The 23238-nt window shown below is 40.4% G+C and overlaps 1 protein-coding gene across 3 annotated transcripts in view; it reads right to left on the bottom strand.

The window, feature by feature from the left end:
* VPS13D (vacuolar protein sorting 13 homolog D) overlaps positions 1-23238 on the bottom strand; it is a 1255097-nt gene that overhangs the window by 772891 nt on the left and 458968 nt on the right. For all 3 annotated transcript variants that reach the window (XM_053690423.1, XM_053690422.1, XM_053690424.1), the window contains one exon: positions 4520-4660. In XM_053690423.1, coding sequence (XP_053546398.1) covers positions 4520-4660 — 141 coding nt within the window. The remainder of the gene's footprint in view (positions 1-4519; positions 4661-23238) is intronic.

The following is a 23238-nucleotide window of genomic DNA, read 5'->3' as shown; positions in this document are numbered from 1 at the left end:
TCTTAGTTACAACCTGCTAAGATCATAGAAATCACAGGCAGATTCTTCTATTTTTCTGCTCCGGTACTCCGGTACCATTTAAAAAACATAATTTATGCTTACCTGATAAATTTATTTCTCTTGTAGTGTATCCAGTCCACGGATCATCCATTACTTGTGGGATATTCTCCTTCCCAAAAGGAAGTTGCAAGAGGATCACCCACAGCAGAGCTGCTATATAGCTCCTCCCCTCACTGCCATATCCAGTCATTCGACCGAAACAAGACGAGAAAGGAGAAACCATAGGGTGCAGTGGTGACTGTAGTTTAATTAAAATTTAGACCTGCCTTAAAAGGACAGGGCGGGCTGTGGACTGGATACACTACAAGAGAAATAAATTTATCAGGTAAGCATAAATTATGTTTTCTCTTGTTAAGTGTATCCAGTCCACGGATCATCCATTACTTGTGGGATACCAATACCAAAGCTAAAGTACACGGATGATGGGAGGGACAAGGCAGGAACTTAAACGGAAGGAACCACTGCCTGTAGAACCTTTCTCCCAAAAACAGCCTCCGAAGAAGCAAAAGTGTCAAATTTGTAAAATTTTGAAAAGGTGTGAAGCGAAGACCAAGTCGCAGCCTTGCAAATCTGTTCAACAGAGGCCTCATTTTTAAAGGCCCAGGTGGAAGCCACAGCTCAAGTAGAATGAGCTGTAATCCTTTCAGGGGGCTGCTGTCCAGCAGTCTCATAGGCTAAGCGTATTATGCTCCGAAGCCAAAAGGAGAGAGAGGTTGTTGAAGCTTTTTGACCTCTCCTCTGTCCAGAGTAAATGACAAACAGGGCAGATGTTTGACGAAAATCTTTAGTAGCCTGTAAGTAAAACTTCAAGGCACGGACTACGTCCAGATTATGCAAAAGACGTTCCTTCTTTGAAGAAGGATTAGGACACAATGATGGAACAACAATCTCTTGATTGATATTCCTGTTAGAAACCACCTTAGGTAAAAACCCAGGTTTGGTACGCAGAACTACCTTGTCTGAATGAAAAATCAGATAAGGAGAATCACAATGTAAGGCAGATAACTCAGAGACTCTTTGAGCCGAGAAAATAGCCATAAAAAACAGAACTTTCCAAGATAAAAGTTTAATATCAGTGGAATGAAGGGGTTCAAACGGAACTCCCTGAGCATAACTTCCCCCTCGACAGAACCCTCTGGTGATAATTCTTTTATAGATAAAGACTGATCTTTACTGTTTAAGATGAAATCAATACATTTAGTACACATTCTCCTATGGGGCTCCACCATGGCTTTCAAACATAATGAACAAGTAGGTTCCTCTGTGTCAGACATGTTTAAACAGACTAGCAATGAGACTAGCAAGCTTGGAAAACACTTTAAAACAAGTTTACAAGCAATATAAAAAACGTTACTGCGACTTTAAGAAACACAAATTTTCCCAAATATTGAAATAACAGTGAAAAAATGCAGTTACACTAACGAAATTTTTACAGTGTATGTAATAAGTTAGCAGAGCATTGCACCCACTTGCAAATGGATGATTAACCCCTTAATACCAAAAACGGAATAACAAATGACAAAAACGTTTTTTAAACAGTCACAACAACTGCCACAGCTCTACTGTGGCTTTTTACCTCCCTCAATACGACTTTTGAAGCCTTTTGAGCCCTTCAGAGAAGTCATGGATCATGCAGGAAGAAGCTGGATGTCTGTGTCTGTAATTTTTGCTGTGCAAAAAAACGCCAAAATAGGCCCCTCCCACTCATATTACAACAGTGGGAAGCCTCAGGGAACTGTTTCTAGGCACAATTCAAGCCAGCCATGTGGAAAAAACTAGGCCCCAATAAGTTTTATCACCAAACATATGTAAAAAACGATTAAACATGCCAGCAAACGTTTTAAAATACACTTTTATAAGAGTATGTATCTCTATTAATAAGCCTGATACCAGTCGCTATCACTGCATTTAAAGCTTTACTTACATTACTTCGGGTATCAGCAGCATTTTCTAGCAAATTCCATCCCTAGAAAAATATTTTAACTGCACATACCTTATTACAGGAAAACCTGCAAGCTATTCCCCCTCTGAAGTTACCTCACTCCTCAGAATATGTGAGAACAGCAAAGGATCTTAGTTACTTCTGCTAAGATCATAGAAAACGCAGGCAGATTCTTTTTCTAAATACTGCCTGAGATAAACAGTACACTCCGGTACCATTTAAAAATAACAAACTTTTGATTGAAGAAATAAACTAAGTATAAAACACCACAGTCCTCTTACGACCTCCATCTTAGTTGAGAGTTGCAAGAGAATGACTGGATATGGCAGTGAGGGGAGGAGCTTTATAGCAGCTCTGCTGTGGGTGATCCTCTTGCAACTTCCTGTTGGGAAGGAGAATATCCCACAAGTAATGGATGATCCGTGGACTGGATACACTTAACAAGAGAATTAATAAACTTTTGATTGAAGTAAAATAACAGCTACATTACACCACTTCTCTCTTACTACCTCCATGTTTGTTGAGAGTTGCAAGAGAATGACTGGATATGGCAGTTAGGGGAGGAGCTATATAGACAGCTCTGCTGTGGGTGTCCTCTTGCAACTTCCTGTTGGGAATGAGAATATCCCACAAGTAATGGATGATCCGTGGACTGGATACACCTTACAAGAGAAAACAAGGTTTACATCTTCATCAAACACAAGATTAAGTTTACAGTTATCTTTCTAAATTCAATATTAAATTCACATTTTATCTACAGTATGTAAATGTCCCTGAGAGGTCTCTATTCTGGACCCGTCAAGCAAGTCAATTCTCACTTTTCTTGTGATATTTGTCTCTTTATTGTGTTTATCAAAGAAAACATTAGGTTGTCAGTGTGGCATCTCCTCTAGACGAATGTTGATAAAGGATTCCTTGATTTTTAACAATATAGTCCAACTTAGAACAATATCTTGTTAACAAATAAATAAAATATATACAAATAAACGAACATACTGTGGTTATTTGTTGTGTTCATTGATTCTGTCTAGTGCTATATCCGAAGCTATTTTAGCCTAAAGTGAAAAACAATATTAATAGTAATAACATACTAGGAGGTTATTTACTCTTTAAACTTGTGGGAGAGTTAAGGATAGAACCAATCTTTTGAAAGTGTTAGTTAGTGCCTTGGATCCATGAGCCCTTTTCTGACATACTGTATATACAGTCAATTTTATCTAGTACTTCTTGCCAGGATGGGACCCTCACTTTCCAGTGTCTTGCAATGCATATTCTGGTGGCTGTGTAAAATATTTTAAGGAATGTATTAATTGCCGAGTTATATTTGGGGATATGTTGATTCAGTAATGCTTGAGCAGCTGTGAGGGAAAATGTTTCATTAAGGATTTTACTCACTAAAGTCTCTAATTTATCCCAAATATCTTTAACTGTGGGGCACTCCCACCACATATGAATGTAGGTCCCAAGTTCTCCACATCCCCTATAGCAATGTCTGGCATTTACTGTTGAGTAATGTGAGGTCTTTATTGGGGTAAGATACCATCTATACAGTTCTCCCTTAGATTGGCAGATATTAAACCTCTACAAGAATCATAAAATATTTGGTTCCATTCAGATTTTAGAAATTCTGCCCCAATATCTTTTTTCCACTTCTCTATTATTGTAGATTTAGTGTTGTATTTACTTTCCTGGATAGTAAGATATAGTGTAGAGATCATCCTTTTATCTCTAGTGGATGTTTTGGCTAGGCGTTCTAATATAGTGTAAGGTTGTGACTCCTTTTTGGTGCAGTATCTAGTGAGAGCTGAGGAGATTTGAAGATAAATATACCAGTGTAATTTTTCAAGGCTAATTTTATCTTGAATCTGAATATGTCCCTGCTCTAAAAAGTCAGTCACTCTATATAACCCAATATTTGCCCACTTCACTATCTGTCTGTGGAGTTCCGAAGGTAGTAGCATCTTAATTGGTAGCTTAGAATTTATAGGGGTTAGTTTTAGTGTCTTAATCAGAGCTCTCCATAGCTGGACTGTATCTAAAGTGATTGGCGATATATATAAAAAGTTTACTCTCAAAGTCCCATATCAAATCGTTTGGGTTGTCATATTTTCCCATATATAATTCTATTTTGGTCCAAAGGATATTGCCCAAATTTTTACTGAGCAAGGTGGTTTGTGCGAATCTAGCCATTTGGTAATAATCTAACAAATTAGGTACTCCCACTCCTCCCAGTTGTCTGTGTTTGGCCAGAATTTGGGAAGCTATTCTTGCTTTCTTTCCCCCCCTTAAACATATGAGTAAATCTGCTTTGATAATAGAAGTTAATTGGAAGCATTTTTTTAAATTGTATTCTCCATCTGAATCATGAAAGGAAAGTTTTGGTTTTCATGTCCTTTTGAAATCAAAACAAGTAATATCTGAAAAACTGCTAAATGAGAAGCTCAAAAATAGAAAAGTAAACAAATCAGCAAATAATAATGTAAAAATTAAGCACGTTATAAACTGTATTTAAATTACCCATTAGCAATGAGGTTATATTTATGTCAAGACGATCTTTAGCGTTCATATCCAATTTTAGACGAGAGGGGTGGAGACGGCTGGCTTCTTGCTGCTGCCAAAATAATGAACATTGCCACGGTTCAATGAATGGCTCCCAACCTAAGCAAAAAACACAGAAAAAAACAAACAAGCAAATACATAAATAAAATATTAAATCAAAGTTGAAGATACTTGATATATGTATGTTTATAAGATAGTAGAATACATATCATTCCACTAGTCATTGGTTTCCTATTAAACATTCCAAACTAAAAAGTCAAAATTATCATCCAGCTGTACAAGGAAAATCATGTAGTCATGGGTTGATGGGTTCCAATATTGTGTTTACAGCTTGCTAATTTATGTAAGAATTATAATTCCCACAAATTAAAAAAAAATGGCTTAAAGAAAAATTATAAGAAACCATATAAAGAAGCCAATTTATCGACCACTTTTTTCACTCTAGAAGCCAGTTTATTAAACAACATATAGATTGTTCACAAGGCTTAAGAACAAACACAATGTTTTTTTTTTTTTTTTTTTTTTTTAAATGTCTACTCATAGTCTTGTTCATTATTTTTGTCCCTGTCCTCTGGACAGCATATTGAACAAATGTTTAGGTACAGGACTGTTACAGATAACACAATTCATATTCTGTCTTGATCACTTGTTTCTATGGGTTGAACATTCTGTCCTTAAAGGGACACTGAACCCAAAATGTTTCTTTCGTGATTCAGATAGAGCATGACATTTTAAGCAATTTTCTTATTTACTCCTATTATCAATTTTTCTCCGTTCTCTTGCTATCTTTATTTTAAAAGCAGGAATGTAAATCTTAGCAGCCAGCCCATTTGAGGTTCAGCACCATGGATAGCACTTGCTTATTGGAGGCTTACATTTACCCACCAATAAGCAAGCATAACCCAGGTTCTCAACCAAAAATGAGCCAGCTCCTATGCATCACATTCCTGCTTTTTAAATAAATATAGCAAGAGAACGAAGATAAATTGATAATAGGAGTCAATTTGAAAGTTGCTTAAAATTGCATGCTCTATCTTAATCATGAAAGAAAACATTTGGGTTTAGTGTCCCTTTAAAAAAAACACTGAATTTAAACAAATCAGTGAAGCACACAAGGGACACAAAAGTGGAAAGAGCTGAGACACCGAATCCTCTGAGTTTTTCATCTGGTAACAAGTGTGGTGTCTAAATACTTTCAATAGTGGCTGTAAAGCTTTTTTCAAAGTGCATATAATAAAACATAAATTATGCTTACCAGATAATTTCCTTTCCTTCTGTACAGGGAGAGTCCAAAGCTGCATTCATTACTTGTGGGAAATACTGAACCTGGCCACCAGGAGGAGGCAAAGACACCTCAGCCAAAGGCATAAATAACCTCCCCACTTCCCTCATCCTCCAGTCATTCTGCCGAGGGAACAAGGAACAGTAGGAGAAATATCAGGGTGAAAAAGGTGCCAGAAGAAACAATATATAATTTAGGGCCGCCCATCGGAGAACATGAGCAAAAGTTGTGAACTCTCCCTGTACAGAAGGAAAGTACATTATCTGGTAAGCATAATTTATGTTTTCCTTCTTAACACAGGGAGAGTCCACAGCTGCATTTCATTACTTGCGGGAAATTATACCCAAGCTACAGAGGACACTGAATGCTAACGGGAGGGCAAAAAGAGAGGCGACCCCCATCTGAGGGCACCACAGTCGGCAAAAATCCATTCTCCCGAAGGCTGCTTCAATAGAAGTAAAGGAAAAACCTTTGGAAGAAGAATGCAAGGAGGACCAAGCAGTCGCCCAACAATCAGATCCATAGAGATCTCATGCCAGAGACCCTAAGATGACGTCACTGCTCTCGAACTGAGCCGTAAACCTCAGAGGAAGCTAGTGTCCCGCTGTCTCCTATGTCAAGTGGAAAACACCCCTCAACTAAAAATAAGGAAGTCGACAAGCCTACAGACCCTCGCACTTCCCAGATACAAATATTCAACAGAGAAAAATTGTCTAATCTTATGTAGCCTGAAAGAGACATCAAGGCATGCTTCCCTAAAAAGAGAAAACCCCTCTCCTCCTAGAGAAGGAATAGGACATGTAAAAATTAAACAACCATAATCTCTCGATTGAAGTCACAAATAGACACAATCGTAGGAAGGAAATCTAACTAGGCACGTAGAACAGCCTTATTATAGCCCATAAGGAGTACGAATTGCAAAGTTGCAACACAGAGACTATGGCACATAGAAACAATCTACAGACTGAGTGGATCATTGAAGACAAAATTCAAAGACCATCTCCTGCACAGGTACAAAAGTAGCTTGATGCAACCCCTTAACAATAAAATCTAAGCTCCAAGAAGGAGCATCAGATTAACTCACAGGCCTGAAAGCAGTCAGAGCCCTAGCAAAAAAAAAAAAAAAAACTGAACGCCCGGAAGCTCAATGAGCCTCTAGAGCAGAAGAGAACAAACAGGGCCCAGAAACTGTCCCATCAAATAACTAACTAGGAAGGCCCTTCTCCAGATTACCCTGGAGGAGAAAAAAGGTAACCCTGGCAGGTCAGATAGAGTGCCAGGAAGAATCTTACTCTTCCCTACAAAAGGGGTCATCCACACCTACATAGATGGTGAGGAACCAGCTACGCGCTGAAGGAGAGCACCATGACCTCTCAGAAAAAAATCTCTCGGCTAAAGCCAAGCAACCTCTCGCAGTCCGCCTCAGAAGAAAAGGATTCCATGATGCAAAGGGGCCTTGACCCAGCAGATCCTTGCGAAAAGGAAGCCCCCATGGAGGCGAAGCCCCCAAACCACGAAATACGATCTTGCGGACACTAACGGAGCAATCAGTCTCACTGACTCCTGCTCCTGTAGGATCGAGCCATCACTCGAGATAAGAGTGATAGGAGGGAATATCCGTCCCTGAAGATCACACTCAGAGAGTGGATCACTGACAACTAGCAGAAATGGGCCTCCGCCCACCACCAAACTTGAGATACTACCCTCTACACAGTAGAATCTCTCCTTCTCACAAAGAGAACTAAGCCACTTGAGAGAAAAAAGGCTGACTAGAGTCCATACACTGGAATGAACCCAGAAGACCAAATCCTCAGAGCAAAATGCTTGCCCGAAGAACCATAAGAATAATCGTGAGGGAATCTCCTGAATCCACAGTCCCCAATAGGACACGCTCTCCCCAACTGACAGGTTAGCGACTGAAGTCAAAAAACGCCCCGGGAGAGCTAAGAGAAAAGTCCCTCAGGACAGGGAGATCTGGATAGAACACTAGAGAACGAATCTCCTAACCGGTATTCCAGGTAAATATGATAAGACGGATTCAAAACATCACCATGCCGAAGTCTTGGCCCTGGCAGACATGAGATCTATTAAAGGAAGAAAACCAAGAAGGTTCCCAGGACCAAAACATCACCCTTCCCCACAAAGCCAGCGTTGGCCTGAAGGCGGTCTGGAGGGCACAACCCAATGAAGTAAACTCTAACTTCACAAGAGCTAAGGATAAAACTTCCTGTCTTAAAAGACCAAACTAGCATCCAGGAATCCACCCTGGCGTCTACCCAGAGAACTCTGGTCTAGATCCATCTCTGAGGATCGAAGAAGACAGATGAAAAAACCCTAAAGGTCTTCTAACAGACAATGGTAGTAAATGGTAGTAAACCAAAATCGTCAAGACCAGGGAGCCACAGATAAATCTAGAATCAGGATACTGCCAATTAAATCCCAGATCCCCAAAAAAAACCTTAGGATTAAAAACGAGGTTTACTGAAAGAGACGGTCTGTAAGAATTGGATTTTATCCAAAAGGAATGAAAAGGAAAGATATCCTTCACAACAGTTCCCTGAACAAGAAGGAAGAGGGAACCTTATATTCTACCCCAAAAAGGGGACATAATAAGCTCTGCATAAGTACCATAGAACTAAAATAGGATGGCAGACCACTCCCTTATTTGGACCATGAAACAATAGTGGAATGAAAATATTCTCACACTGCAATAGGTACCGGACAATGACTCCAAAAGTAATTTGAAAAGCTTCTATTTCTCTGCCAAAAGACAAAATCAAGAGAAAAAAACTGTCCAGAAAGGCAGGATGATAAGCCTAGCTCTGGCCTCTAGGACCCCTGGATCCGATATCATCCAGAATCCAGCGCCCATCCAAGATAATATCCCAAAATAGGTCTTTCCAGTCATCTAGAATAGATGGACCTGCTCTGCCTGGACCGGAAAGCTATAAATAACTCCTTCTCTCAAGTAGAAGGACAGAGTAGACTTAACCGACATATCTGTCAGAGCAACTCAAAGACAAAGCAGAAAAATCTGAAGTTCCAGCTTATGCTAGAAGCCTGAGAATAACCCAAATCAAGAAGTATGAGCTCCATGGCTTAAATATGTCTCGAAATATCGAGGGAACCATCACCTCGAACTGAAATCGAAATGCTTCCACAGGAAGTCTCCAGAAATTGCGACAACCAAAGTCGCCAGAATGTAGTATCCAATATGAAGAAACGTCTTCCAAAAAAGAGTTTCTACAATAACCAAGAGCTCTAAACAAAAACTATCCTGAACAAAATAGAAAAAAGAAAATAGGCATGTGCACAAAAGTGATACCCCAAAAAGGAATGTGCAAAAAACAGGTCCTGCCTTTCATATGACACAAATCTACCTATAGAGCTCGAACTGGGATTCTAAAATAAAATAAAAATAAAAAATATACATATAGACGAGAAGGATTAGGATCTCCATCCTTCTCCCCTCATCTAATCAAGATCGCTATCTGATTTAGAGAACTGAGATCTGACTGACGGATCAGTACTCGGAATCTCTAACATCGCCAAGACTTCTCTCAGAAGCAAGCACAGGCGAGCCATTCTAAATCTAAATGCTAAATCCTCTTCAGTCGGAGAAATCAAATCAGCAGACTCCGACCCTGGAGGTCCTACCTCTAAAGCCTCTAAACCGCATCCCCAGATGACTGATCAGATAAAATCGTCAATTTACACGACGGTCCCTGGGCAGGAGTGCATGGATTAACCCTTCGCTTGCACGTAGCAGGAAGAGGTAAAATCGAGATAGAGATGGCGATGCGGAACTGTGCAGTAACACCTGGTGGAAAAAAATTCCCCTTCAGGCGAACAAGCAGCGGTACCTGGGGAAACTGCATGTGTAGGAACAGAAGATTCTAGGGAACACACCTCACGGGACGAGAAATCCTCAGAGGCAGACGGCTCAGTGATCTCTAACATCTCAACATTGGTTGATGAGAACACCCTGTTGCGGCATACGGAACATAATTGAGAGGGCTGGACTACCCGGGCCTCCTCGCAATATACACAGGTATCAAATTCTGTAATAGAGGGATCCCCCTCCAAATTATCAGAATCCTCCATAACTTGTCTAATTTAAATTATAGAAAAAACAACTGGCACCTTATACCCCCAATGGCTGGGGCACTCACCACCTCCTATGACCCAGACAGATAGAGAAAACTCGCTCTTCGTTGCAGACACTCGGGTAGGAATAGAAAATGTAAAAATGTGACCACTCCCGGTCCCTTGATTCCATAAGATAAAAGGAGTCCCACTGTGACCCTGTCTTCTATCGTTAACATATGTATACAAACTGAAACGATCTTACCGGAATCTATGCCGTGGAACAGGAAAACACGGTCCTTCAAGTTTGACAGACTGAAACATTGCTTCTGTCATGGACTTGAGTGAAGAAAAGCAGGCAGTGAAACTCGTCAACGTTGATTGCTTAGGAGCTGTTAATATGAGTCTTGATGGCTTTGCAGAAAGACTCTCCCTGCATCTCCAGACTCTAACTTTCACCAATGCTCTCACTGAGAGGCTGACAAGACTACTTAAAACTCCAGTTCCATCTTGAAGGGTAGATACCCTTCCTAAGGAACTACTCGGAAATCTTTGGGCACTTCTCTACCAACCTCAAAAGGCAAAGAATGACTGGGGGATGAGGGAAGTTTGGGAGGTATTTAAGCCTTTGGCTTGGGTGTCTTTGCCTTCTCCTAACTGTACAAGAACTATATTGAACAGTAACTGCTACAAAGAGGAAGTACACAAGTAAATAATGTATGTTCTTCCTTTGGTTCTTGCTCTTTTCTTTTTTACGTCTTGCAGTTTTGCAGGAGATAAAAAGGGAATAGTATAGTTTGCTCGTTTTTTGTCATTCTAACCAGGGAAAGTTAAAAAGAATTTGAAGCTCGTATTAGTGATATTTGGATTTAAAGGGCACAATATTTTTTAGTAACTTTTATAAGAGTTTGCATTGTGTAAAGCTTATTACAGTTAAAGGGCAAGTTAATATAGTAGATTTGCATAATCATTAATTGCACGATAACAAAACATGTAATAGCACTTAGGGCTCGATTTTATCAAGCCGTTCGCCCACCTACAACTGCAGGAGGTTCTCACATTTAGTCACCAATCAGCAAGCGCTACCCAGGTGCTGAACCAAAAATGGGCCGGCTCATAAGCTTTACATTCTTGCTTTTCAAATAAAGATAACAAGAGAACGAAGAAAAATTGATAATAGGAGTAAATTAGAAAGTTGCTTAAAGTTACATGTTCTATCTGAATCATTAAAGAAAAAAACTAAATTTATGATTACCTGATAAATGTATTTATTTCTTGACACGGTGAGCCCACAGATCATCAGTAATTACTATTGGGAATATCACTCCTGGCCAGCAGGAGAAGGGAAAGAGCACCACACCAAAGCTGTTAAGAATCACCTCCCTTCCCTCAAACCCCAGCCATTCGACTGAAGGAAAAGGAGAGAAAGGAAGCAACACAAGGTGCAGAGGTGCCTGAGGTTTATAAAAACAAAAAGACCGTCTGAACAAACAGGGCGGGCCGTGGACTCAACATGTCAAGAAATAAATACATTTATCAGGTAAACATAAATTTCATTTTCTTTCTAATGACACGGTGAGTCCACGGATCATCAGTAATTACTATTGGTAATCCATACCCAAGCTAGAGGACACAGATGATAATGTAGGGACAAGACAGGGAACCTAAACAGGAGGCACCACTGCTTGAAGAACCTTTCTCCCAAACGAAGCCTCAGCAGAGGCAAAAGTATAAAATTTATAGCATTTTGAAAAAGTGTATAGAGGACCAAGTTGCAGCCTTGAATGCCCAAGAGGAGGCAACAGTCCTCGTGGAATGAGCTGTGATCCTCTCAGGAGGCTGCTGTCCAGCAGTTTCATAGGCCAAAAAAATTATACTCCTCAGTCACAAAGAAAGAGATGTAGCCGTACATATCTGACCCTTGCATTTCCCAAAGAAAACGACAAGGACTGGCGAAAATCCTTAGTCGTCTGCAAATAGTATTTCAACGCACAAACCACATCCAGGTTGTGCAACAAACACTCTTTATGAGAAGATGGGTTAGGACACAAAGAAGGAACAACAATTTCTTGGTTAATATTCCTATCCAAAACCACCTTAGGAAGGAAACCTAACTCAGTACGTAGAACCACCTTATCGGAATGAAATATAAGGTAAGGGGATTCACACTGCAACACCGAGAGTTCAGAAACTCTTCGAGCAGAAGAAATTGCAACCAGAAACAAAACCTTCCAAGATAACATCTTAATATCTAAGGAATGCATAGGCTCAAACGGAGCCTGCTAAAGAACTCTAAGAACAAGGTTAAGACTACAGGGAAGAGTAACATGCTTGAACACAGGCCGGATTCTAACCAGGGCCTGACAAAAGGATTGGACATCTGGCACATCCGCCAGACTATTTGTGCAACAATATAGATAAGGCAGAAATTTGATCCTTCAAGGTACTAGCAGATAACCCCTTCTCCAGACCCTCCTGGATAAAATACATAATTCTAGGAATCCGATCTCTACTTCAAGAGTAGCCTCTGGATTTGCACCAATACAGATATTTACGCCATATCTTATAGTAAATCTTTCTTGTAACAGGCATACAAGCCTGAATCATGGTCTCAATGACCGACTCAGAAAAACCACCCTTGGATAAAATTAAGCGTTCAATCTCCAAGCAGTCAGCTTCAGAGAAACGAGATTTGGATGAAGGAAGGGCCCTTGAAGTAGAAGGTCCTTCCTCAGTGGAAGTTTGCAAGGTGGGAGAGATGACATCTCCACTAGGTCTGCATACCAGATCCTGTGAGGCCACGCCGGTGCAACGAGGATCACCAACGCCCTCTCTTGTTTGATTCGAGCAATGACCCGTGGAAGGAGAGCGAACGGAGGAAACAAGTATGCTATACTGAAATTCCAAGGAATCGCCAGAGCATCTATCAGTACAGCCTGAGAATCCCTTGACCTCAACCCGTACCTCGGGAGCTTGGCATTCTGACGAGATACCATGAGAACCAGCTCCGGCTGTCCCCATTTGAGGATCAAGCTGGAAAATACCTCCGGATAAAGTTCCTACTCCCCCGGGTAAAAAGTCTGTCTGCTCAGAAAATCTGCTTCTCAATTGTCCACTCCTGGAATGTGGATCATTGGCTACCTCTGTCATGGCCAAGGAACTCTGAGCTCCTCCCTGATGGTTGATGTAAGCCACTGAAGTTATGTTGTCCGACTGGAACCTGATAAACCGGGCTGAAGCTAACTGAGGCCAAGCCAGAAGAGCATTGAAGATTGCCCTCAGCTCTAGGATGTTTATGGGGAGACTTGACTCCTCCCGAGTCCATAGACCCTGTGCCTTTAACGAGCCCCAGACTGCTCCCCAACCCAGTAGGCTGGCATTTGTGGTCACAATCACCCACGTAGGCCTGCAGAAGCAGGTTCCCTGGAATAGATGTTCCTGAGACAACCACCATGGAAGAGAATTTCTTGTCGCCTGATTCAGTTCCAATTGCGGAGACAGATCCGCATAATCCCAGTTCCATTGCCTGAGCATGCATAACTGCAGAGGTCTGAGATGGAAATGAGCAAACGGTATGATGTCCATGGCAGACACCAACAGACCAATTATCTCCATACATTGGGAAACTGACGGTCGAAGAGAGGACTGAAGGGCAAGACAAGAGTTGAGAATCTTTGTTTTTCTGACCTCTGTCAGAAAATTTTTCATTGATAGAGAATCTATTATGGTTCCCAAGAACACCACCCATGTAGCTGGAATTATTAAGGAACTCTTTCCCAAATTCACTTTCCATCCGTGAGAGCGCAGAAAAGATTACAACATCTCCGTATGGGAGTTTGCTTATTGAAAAGATGGCGCCTGAACGAGAATATAGTCCAGATAAGGTGCCACTGCAATGCCCTGCAACCGAAGCACCGCCAACAGCGCTCCCAGAACATCTGAGAAAATCCTGGGAGCTGTGGCAAGGCAGAATGGAAGGGCCACAAACTGAAAGTGTTTGTCTTAAAACGCGAACCTCAGAAACTTGTGATGGTCCCTGTGGATGGGAATGTGCAGGTAAGCATTCTTTAAATCTACTGTTGTAATGAATTGACCCTCTTGAACCAAGGGAAGAATGGAACAAATCATTTCTATTTTGAAGGATGGTATTCTGAGAAACTTGTTTAGACTCTTGAGGTCTAAAATTGGTCTGAAGGCTGAAGGTTTTTTTTTGGGAACCACAAACAGATTGGAGTAGAATCCCAGACCCTGTTCCCGCATTGGAACAGGAACCATCACTCCCAGGTCGGATAGATCCCGGACACAAAGTAAGAATGCCTCTCTATTTATCTGGTCTACAGATAATCTTGAGAGGAGGAACCTGCCCCTGGGAGGAAAGGTCTTGAACTCTAGTCTGTATCCCTGGGACACGAATGTCCACCGCCCAGGAATCCGGAACATCCCGAACCCAGGCTTGAGCGTAAAGAGAAAGTCTGCCCCCAACAAGATCCGCTCCCGGATCGGGGGCAGACCCTTCATGCTGACTTTGAGTCACTATCGGGCTTCTTAGATTGCTTCCCCTTGTTCCAAGACTGATTGGGCTTCCAGGAAGACTTGGACTGTTACTGTTTGGAAAAGGGAGGGGAAGGCTTACCTTCAAAGTTTCGAAAGGAACGAAAATTACTCTGACGGCCTTTCTGTTTATTCCTATTATCCTGTGGGAGGAAGTGTCCCTTTCCTCCCATAATATCTGAAATGATTTTGGCCAAGCCCGGCCCAAACAAGGTCTTACCCTTGTAGGGAATTGCCAAAAACTTAGACTTAGATGACACAGCCGCAGACCAGGACTTCAACCATAAGGTTCTATGGGCCAGAACAGCAAAGCCAGAAATCTTTGCTCCCAATGTAATGACTTGTAGGAAGCATCAGTGATAAAGGAATTGGCCAACTTAAGAGCCTTGATCCTGTCCTGTATCTCTTCAAGAGGAGTATCCATCTGAATAGATTCAGACAACGCATCAAACCAGTGGGCTGCTGCACTGGTGACAGTAGCAATACACACCGCCGGTTGCCATTGTAAACCCTGGTGTACATACATCTTTTTAAGCAACCCTTCCAACTTCTTATCCATAGGATCCTTAAAAGAACAGCTATGCTCTATGGGAATAGTGGTTCTCTTAGCCAAGGTGGAAATTGCCCCTTCCACCTTGGGGACCGTTTGCCAAGACTCCTTTATAGAGTCAGCTATTGGAAACATCTTCTTAAAAATTGGGGATGGAGAAAAAGGGATATCAGGTCAATCCCATTCCTGTGCAATAATCTCTGTAGCCCCGGTCTGGTACAGGAAAAACCTCCATCGCGGAAGGTACGTCAAAGTATTTGTTTAGCTTACTAGCCTTCTTAGGATTGACTACAACAGTCGTGTCAGAGTCGTCCAAGGTGGCCAAAGCCTCCTTAAGTAAAAGCCGGAGGTGTCTGAGTCTGAGATTTCACCCTCAGATGCTACCGAAGTATCTTCCTCCTCAGGGAGGGAACATTCGAATAGCCACAACTGTGTCAGAAACCTTACTCACTGATTTTTACATTTCCTCTTGCGCTTTCCCTGCAGCATGGGAAAGGCAGACAGCGCATCAGTTACCGCAGAGGATATGTGGGTAGCAATGTCTTGCAAGGTAACTCCAACTGGAGTGTGAGAGGAAACGAAGGGCACTGCATGTGTAGACGATAAGGTTTGGGACACTTGAGAAGAAAACTGCGGCATATCTTGAACAGGAAACACCTGAAAAGCATCTGCCTTAGATAATGATGGCTCAGGATCAAAAAGTCTATCCCTGTAATGCAATGTTCTCTCAATACATGAGTAACAAAAAGGGATTGGTGGCTCCACATTAGCAACACAAACTACAAGTAACATTTTGCAGGGCCTCTTGGTCCATCTTTACCTAATAAGAAAACAAACAAAAAAATAAAATACTTTTTATTTAACTTTGAAATTTATTGGCAAAAAAAATATGTTACTGTTCCATTAAATTTTAAACTAACTCTTTATTTCTTAACAGCAGAGCAGCGGCTCTATAGAAAACTCCTGTTAGTAAATCTGTGCTGTGCGGCTCGTGCCAGGCAGCACAGACAGTTCGGTCAGAGTGAGAGCTGAAAGGCAGAGAAAGCAGCAGATTTTAGTGTTTGAAAGAATCCATTAAACCCAGAGGATAAAGTACGCTGCAGGATTTTTGGTCTTTGACAAACGGAGAAATGACTGGAAGTGAATTCTGTGTTTGATCTTAGAAAGGAGGCGCTGCTCACGGACTAAAAGCTTCATTACGCAGCCGACAAAATTGTCCTTTACTTCCTGTCCCAGTCCCTCAAGTAGGAGGAGGCCTCAAAAAGAAGACAAAGGTCTGTTGGGCTCTTGTTTGAATCGGTGGATTTACCAACCGGCTGACAAGACAGACGTAAAGGAGCTTTGTTTTGGAACAACATTAGAATACATTGAAGCAGTATTCAGTGAGAGGAATCGAAAGATGTCACATAGGGCTTGAAATGTATGTATGTACTTGTAAAGCGCAGCTAATCACCCGTAAGGGTCTCAAGGCACTTGGGAAGGATGAAAGGCTGAGTGGACCTCGCCGGGGATCGAACCTGCAACCCTTGGGTGTCCACACCAGTACCTTACCTCATACAGATTGAGGACTAAACAAGTGAGTGTGAATTTGGAATGATTCATACTTTTAGTATTGTAACATACTACACCCAGATCTGGTTTCTTTGTGAGCCCTTTCACTTCTTCTGTTCACCTTCGATTCTACTGAGACCTCCCTTGGGCTGCCTCTGTATACAAATGGAAAAAGGCTGCAAGCGACTCTGATTTTACCTCAACTATAAGAAGTGACTATATTTCATATAGAGGAGGACAGTGTTCAATATATATATACACATATATATATTTACATAAATAGAAACACTGAGTTTGGTGGGTTTTTCATATATATATATATATATATATAAAGGCACAACAAATGAATTTGCTCAGTCCTACTGTGTAAATGGTACTTGGCTAAACGGAAATATAAGGAAGTCCTTAATTTTATATGTAAATGTCCAACCGATCTCTGATAAAGCGCATTGCACATGCGCGAAACGCGTCAGTTCAAGTCCACCTAACCTTGTACACCACTGAGTGATTTCACCTAAAGCCTGAATAAACCCACTTGGTTGTAACGGATCCTTTTGTCCTCGTTTTTCTGTTGTTCCTATATATATATATATATATATGTATATATATATATATATATATGTATATATATATATATATATATATGTATATGTATATATATATATATATATATATATATATATATGTATATATATATATATATATATATATATATATATATATATATATATATATATATATATATATATATATATATATATATATATATATATACCTGATGCATGCAAAGAGCAAAAGTCGAGCGGAGTTAACGTACAATCGGGAGCGGTAATTACCAATCCACTCATAATCTAGCCTTGAATCGGCCATAGATTGCATTTTACAACCCATCACTGTTTATCTGGACAGTATTTTACAGTATTCATGTCGATAACATGACATTTTTTTTATTGAATTCCATGAGTGAAATAGAGGCACTCAGGAATATATAAGATGTGAAGGGTGACGACCTGTTGGTAACATTATATGTTACAAGTGTTTATACTGTAATACCCCATGGAGAAGGGATTAGAGCCATTGCTAGGAGTTTAATGAGATATGCTTATGTGGGCACTCCTCTGGAATTTGTGTTACATATGTTGGAGATATGTCTGAGGAAGACTTATTTCCGCTTTGAAAAGTGATATTACCTGAAGTTAACAGGAACGGCATGGGGTCAAACATGGCCCCATCATACACAAATTTGTTCATGGCTGAATTTAAGATGGAGGGTTTACAATTGTTTAAAGATCCAGATATCTTGTACAGGAGATATAAAGACAATTTGCTAATCATTTGGAGGGGATCAGAAACTTCCCTATTAAACTGGTATGAACAACTCAATATGGTGCATACTTCCTTTAAATTTAAGATTCACTACCATAAGGAATCCATATAATTTTTGTACTTGAAGATTCTGAAAGAGCAACACTAGTTAGGTACCACACTGTTGAGAAAAGAATTCCCTGTTGGCAGCCTCTAGTTGTCATTTTCCTATGTTGAAACATGCTCTCCCCATGTCACAGTTTGTGAGGGTTTTGAGGAATAGCACTGATATGGATAGAGCAAGCTTCAAATAGAGGATATGTTGAATAGATTTAAGGAGAGAGGATATCACAATAATGATTTGAAACGAGAAACACAGTGGTTAACAGAAGGGTATTCTAAATACACAAAGTCCAAGACTCATTTTTCCCCTACTTACTCAGCTGATGTTTTTTAGTGTATTAAGCTAGAATTGGGATATAATTGAACAAGATGAGTCTGCCTTTTAGAAAAATATCACCTCCTCTGGTTGGATTTAGAAAAAGAAAGTCACAGATCCTGTACATTGCTATACAAAGAGTACATGGTTAACAAACATGAAACCACACTGCTACAGATATAGTGGTTGCACAACATGCAATGGACTTGCAACAGGACAATATTTTAGTCATCCAAGACATAACAAAGAGATACTAGATCAAGCATATAGTAACATGTACTACAGAGTATATTGTCTATATGCTTTATTGTCCATGCAGTTTTAATTTATTCTATATTGGAAAGAAAAGTGAAAACCTACGAACTAGAATGGCCAACCACAGAAGTGCAATACAACATGCATTACGTAAGAGGAATACAGATCAACCAGTGACTAGACTTTTTTACAAAATGGACATAATGTTTTGATTTGAGATGCAGGATAAAAGATCATAACCCTCAATTGCACAGAGGGGGGCAATAGGTATACAATTATCATGCAAAACGAAGCTAGATGGACTAATGAGATTTAAATAAAAATCTTGAATGGCACTTTCTTATAATGATATACATCGTAGAAACTGTTATGCCTATATTTTTCCACTTATATGTTTTAGATAAGTATAATATGTAGGATGACAGACCTAAAATGTATTAGTTTGAAATAGTAGGAGATTAGGATTGTAAAGGATTTCCTTGTCTAGTTAGTACTTGCACATCAACTATGAATTAGACTATTATGAAAGCATCTTTTAGTTTTTATGTTTATTTTCGTCTTGGCTATCTAGACCTATTCATTTTATACTATACATCACTCTACGACTGGGACGGAAACGCAGATGGTGTTCACGCTACACATGGAGGGGTGAGTAAGTTCTATATAAAGCATTAAATCTCCCTGTGTAACAACGTGAAAAAGGGAGTAGAAACCTAAAATACAGGTTACTAAAAGTCTAGGCAAAAAAGAGCACAACTGTATGCAATAAAAGAGGAGAAAAGGGCGATTTCTTGAAATACAAATGAGTTTAATAAAACTACGCTATATGAATTCATACATCCAAACATACAGGTCACATACATACAGGGGATATTAAGGATGCATAAAAATAACAGATGGGCCGTGAAGGAGACTGGTGCACCAGTATACAAAAATAGGCAAATGTTCATCACATTAATGCATGTATTGATTGCATATATTTGTAATCCAAAAGTGTAGTGCGTGTCCCCAGAGATACACGGACCAGGTGAATACAGTCTATACCCCTTCGTGTCTAAATGCAAGTAATAGCGTGAGGTCGTCAGGAGTCGAGGGGAGCTTAACCTCGCCGCGTCTTTTTCACAGGCATATATATAGTGCAGATAAGTAACAGTTCATTTGAATACCTGTCTTTTTCACGCGGTTGCTCTACCCTTAACCGTAACTCCTGAGACGTTAAATCTTCTGGATTAGACAAGGGGTAGACCACAGTCAGGCAAGAGGTCCTCTGAACGAGTGCTGCAAGGACCTCTTGCCTGACTGTGGTCTACCCCAGTTAGTGCAGATCCTTTGCTGTCCTATACATATGTTGGTGTAATTACATACTATACTGTGGCATTTATAAATGGTTTAATGTGCTGATCCAAGGTCTAGTATTATGCAGGGGCTGAACTGAAGTGTTCAGTGCTGTGGAAGGTGCAGGTACTAGTACGAGGTCTGGTGTGATGTGGGTCTAATGTTACAGCAGGGATGCTGGGGCATTTCAGTCTGATTGTGGTCTGATTTCGCTGTGGGGCCGTAACCCATTTTGGTTCTGATTTGAGAGCTGATGTGGCAGCATTTTTTTTTTTTATTAGCGGTGTTGAAATAACATAATTTATGTAAGAACTTACCTGATAAATTCATTTCTTTCATATTAGCAAGAGTCCATGAGCTAGTGACGTATGGGATATACATTCCTACCAGGAGGGGCAAAGTTTCCCAAACCTTAAAATGCCTATAAATACACCCCTCACCACACCCACAATTCAGTTTAACGAATAGCCAAGAAGTGGGGTGATAAGAAAAAAGTGCGAAAGCATATAAAATAAGGAATTGGAATAATTGTGCTTTTATACAAAAAAATCATAACCACCACAAAAAAGGGCGGGCCTCATGGACTCTTGCTAATATGAAAGAAATGAATTTATCAGGTAAGTTCTTACATAAATTATGTTTTCTTTCATGTAATTAGCAAGAGTCCATGAGCTAGTGACGTATGGGATAATGACTACCCAAGATGTGGATCTTTCCACACAAGAGTCACTAGAGAGGGAGGGATAAAATAAAGACAGCCAATTCCTGCTGAAAATAATCCACACCCAAAATAAAGTTTAATGAAAAACATAAGCAGAAGATTCAAACTGAAACCACTGCCTGAAGTACTTTTCTACCAAAAACTGCTTCAGAAGAAGAAAACACATCAAAATGGTAGAATTGAAAAAGTATGCAAAGAGGACCAAGTTGCTGCTTTGCAAATCTGATCAATCGAAGCTTCATTCCTAAACGCCCAGGAAGTAGAAACTGACCTAGTAGAATGAACTGTAATCCTTCGAGGCGGAATTTTACCCGACTCGACATAGGCATGATGAAATAAAGATTTCAACCAAGATGCCAAAGAAATGGCAGAAGCTTTCTGGCCTTTTCTAGAACCGGAAAAGATGACAAATAGACTAGAAGTCTTTCGGAAAGACTTAGTAGCTTAAACATAATAATACAAAGCTCTAACAGCATCCAAAGAATGCAATGATTTCTCCTTAGAATTCATAGGATTAGGACATAATGAAGGAACCACAATTTCTCTACCAAGGTTGTTAGAATTCACAACCTTAGGTAAAAAATTCAAAAGAAGTTCGCAGCACCGCCTTATCCTGATGAAAAATCAGAAAAGGAGACTCACAAGAAAGAGCAGATAATTCAGAGACTCTTCTGGCAGAAGAGATGGCCAAAAGAAACAAAACTTTCCAAGAAAGTAATATAACGACCAAAGAATGCATGGGTTCAAAAGGAGGAGCTTGAAAAGCCCCCAGAACCAAATTCAAACTCCAAGGAGGAGAAATTGACTGAATGACAGGTTTTATACGAACCAAAGCTTGTACAAAACAATGAAATATCAGGAAGATTAGCAATCCTTCTGTGAAAAAAGAACAGAAAGAGCAAAGATTTGTCCTTTCAAGGAACTTGCGGACAAACCTTTATCTAAACCATCCTGAAGAAACTGAAAAATTCTCGGTATTCAAAAAGAATGCCAGGAAAAAATGATGAGAAAGACACTAAGAAATATAAGTCTTCCAGACTCTATAATATATCTGTCAGCCGCTCAGGAATCAATCCGGGATGTAACCCAACTGCTAGCGTGAATTGAAAGCACACGCTAGCACACTGAGAAATATCCAGGACGTGACCCACTCAGGAAGCAGATTAGAAGATAACAAAAATGAATATTGTTCCCGAATGCAGGAAAGCCACAAAGGATAAAACGTCCCTTTAAATAGTTCAAAGAACAAAAAGGAAATGCTCTTACTTGAAGCTTCTGAAAAAAGGTCCTCTTTAGCAGGCTTGTAAAACAAAGGAAAAGTTCTCTTTTGCAGCTTGTAAAAGTATAATGTCCTTTTAAGCAGGTTTATAACAAACAGAAAGGCAAAGTTCTCTTTTGCAGCTTGTAAAAGTAAATGTCCCTTTTAAGCAGGTGTATAACAAACAGAAAGACAAAATTCTCTTTTGCAGCTTGTAAAAGTAAATGTCCCTTTTAAGCAGGTGTATAACAAACAGAAAGGCAAAGTTCTCTTTTGTAGCTTGTAAAAGTATAATGTCCCTTTAAGCAGGTTTATAACAAACAGAAAAGCAAAGTTCTCTTTTGTAGCTTGTAAAAGTAAATGTCCCTTTTAAGCAGGTGTTGTTTAACAAAGAATAGGTTTAAAGGTAAAGGCCAAAGCAAGGTCAGGCAGGCAGAAGTCGGCATCCAAATATCAGCAAAAGGGTAATAGCTACAGGCAAGGTCAGGCAGGCAGAAGTCAATGTCCAAATATCAGCAAGTAGGGATTAGGCAAGAGGCTTGGACAGGCAGGCAGAAGTCGGTACACAGAAGAACAAAACTGATAAGGTACTCACAATCCAGGGAAACAACAAACGGGCCCAGATTCAGATCTCCCGCCGAGATTTAAAGGGCAGAGCGTAACCGTCATCAGAGGGGTGTGAGAGAAAGCGTCATGTTGCTAAGCAACATGACGTCAGAGACACAGAGGAGTTCCGGGAGCCGCGGCGACACGGCGATGAACGGAAGCGCTCATGACAGCACCCCCTCCTCAAGGACCCCTCCGGGGGACAGGACCAGGTCTATCAGGATGAGTCTTGTGGAAGGACTTGACCAATATAGGAGCATTTACTTGATGAGCAGGTTCCCAAGAACGTTCCGTGACTGGATAACCCTTCCAATGAATGAGATAATACAATTTCTTGCCCCGCAATTTGGAATCTAGAATATGGCTGATCTCAAACTCAGGATGTCCATGCACCAATAACGGTGGAGGTTTAGAAAAAGGCTTAGAATACCTGTTAAACATCACAGGTTTTAAAAGAGAAACATGAAATACCGGATGGACTTTGAGAGACTTGGGTAAAGCTACCCGATAAGCAGTGGAACATACCTGACCCAGTATTCGGAAAGGACCCACATATCGTGGTCCCAATTTGTTAGAAGGTTGTTTCAGGCGAAGAAATCGAGAGGAAATCCAAACTTTATCACCAGGGCGATATTTGGGAGCCTTTTTCCGTCGAAGATCCGAAAAGAACTTGTAACGTCTAGAAGTTACAGAAAGAATACGATGTATCTTCTGCCAATGTCGAGTTAATCTTCGGGC

This window comes from Bombina bombina, chromosome 8 (assembly GCF_027579735.1).
Source record: "Bombina bombina isolate aBomBom1 chromosome 8, aBomBom1.pri, whole genome shotgun sequence".
Taxonomy (NCBI): Eukaryota; Metazoa; Chordata; class Amphibia; order Anura; family Bombinatoridae; genus Bombina; species Bombina bombina.
This window is presented reverse-complemented; position numbering and strand designations above follow the sequence as displayed.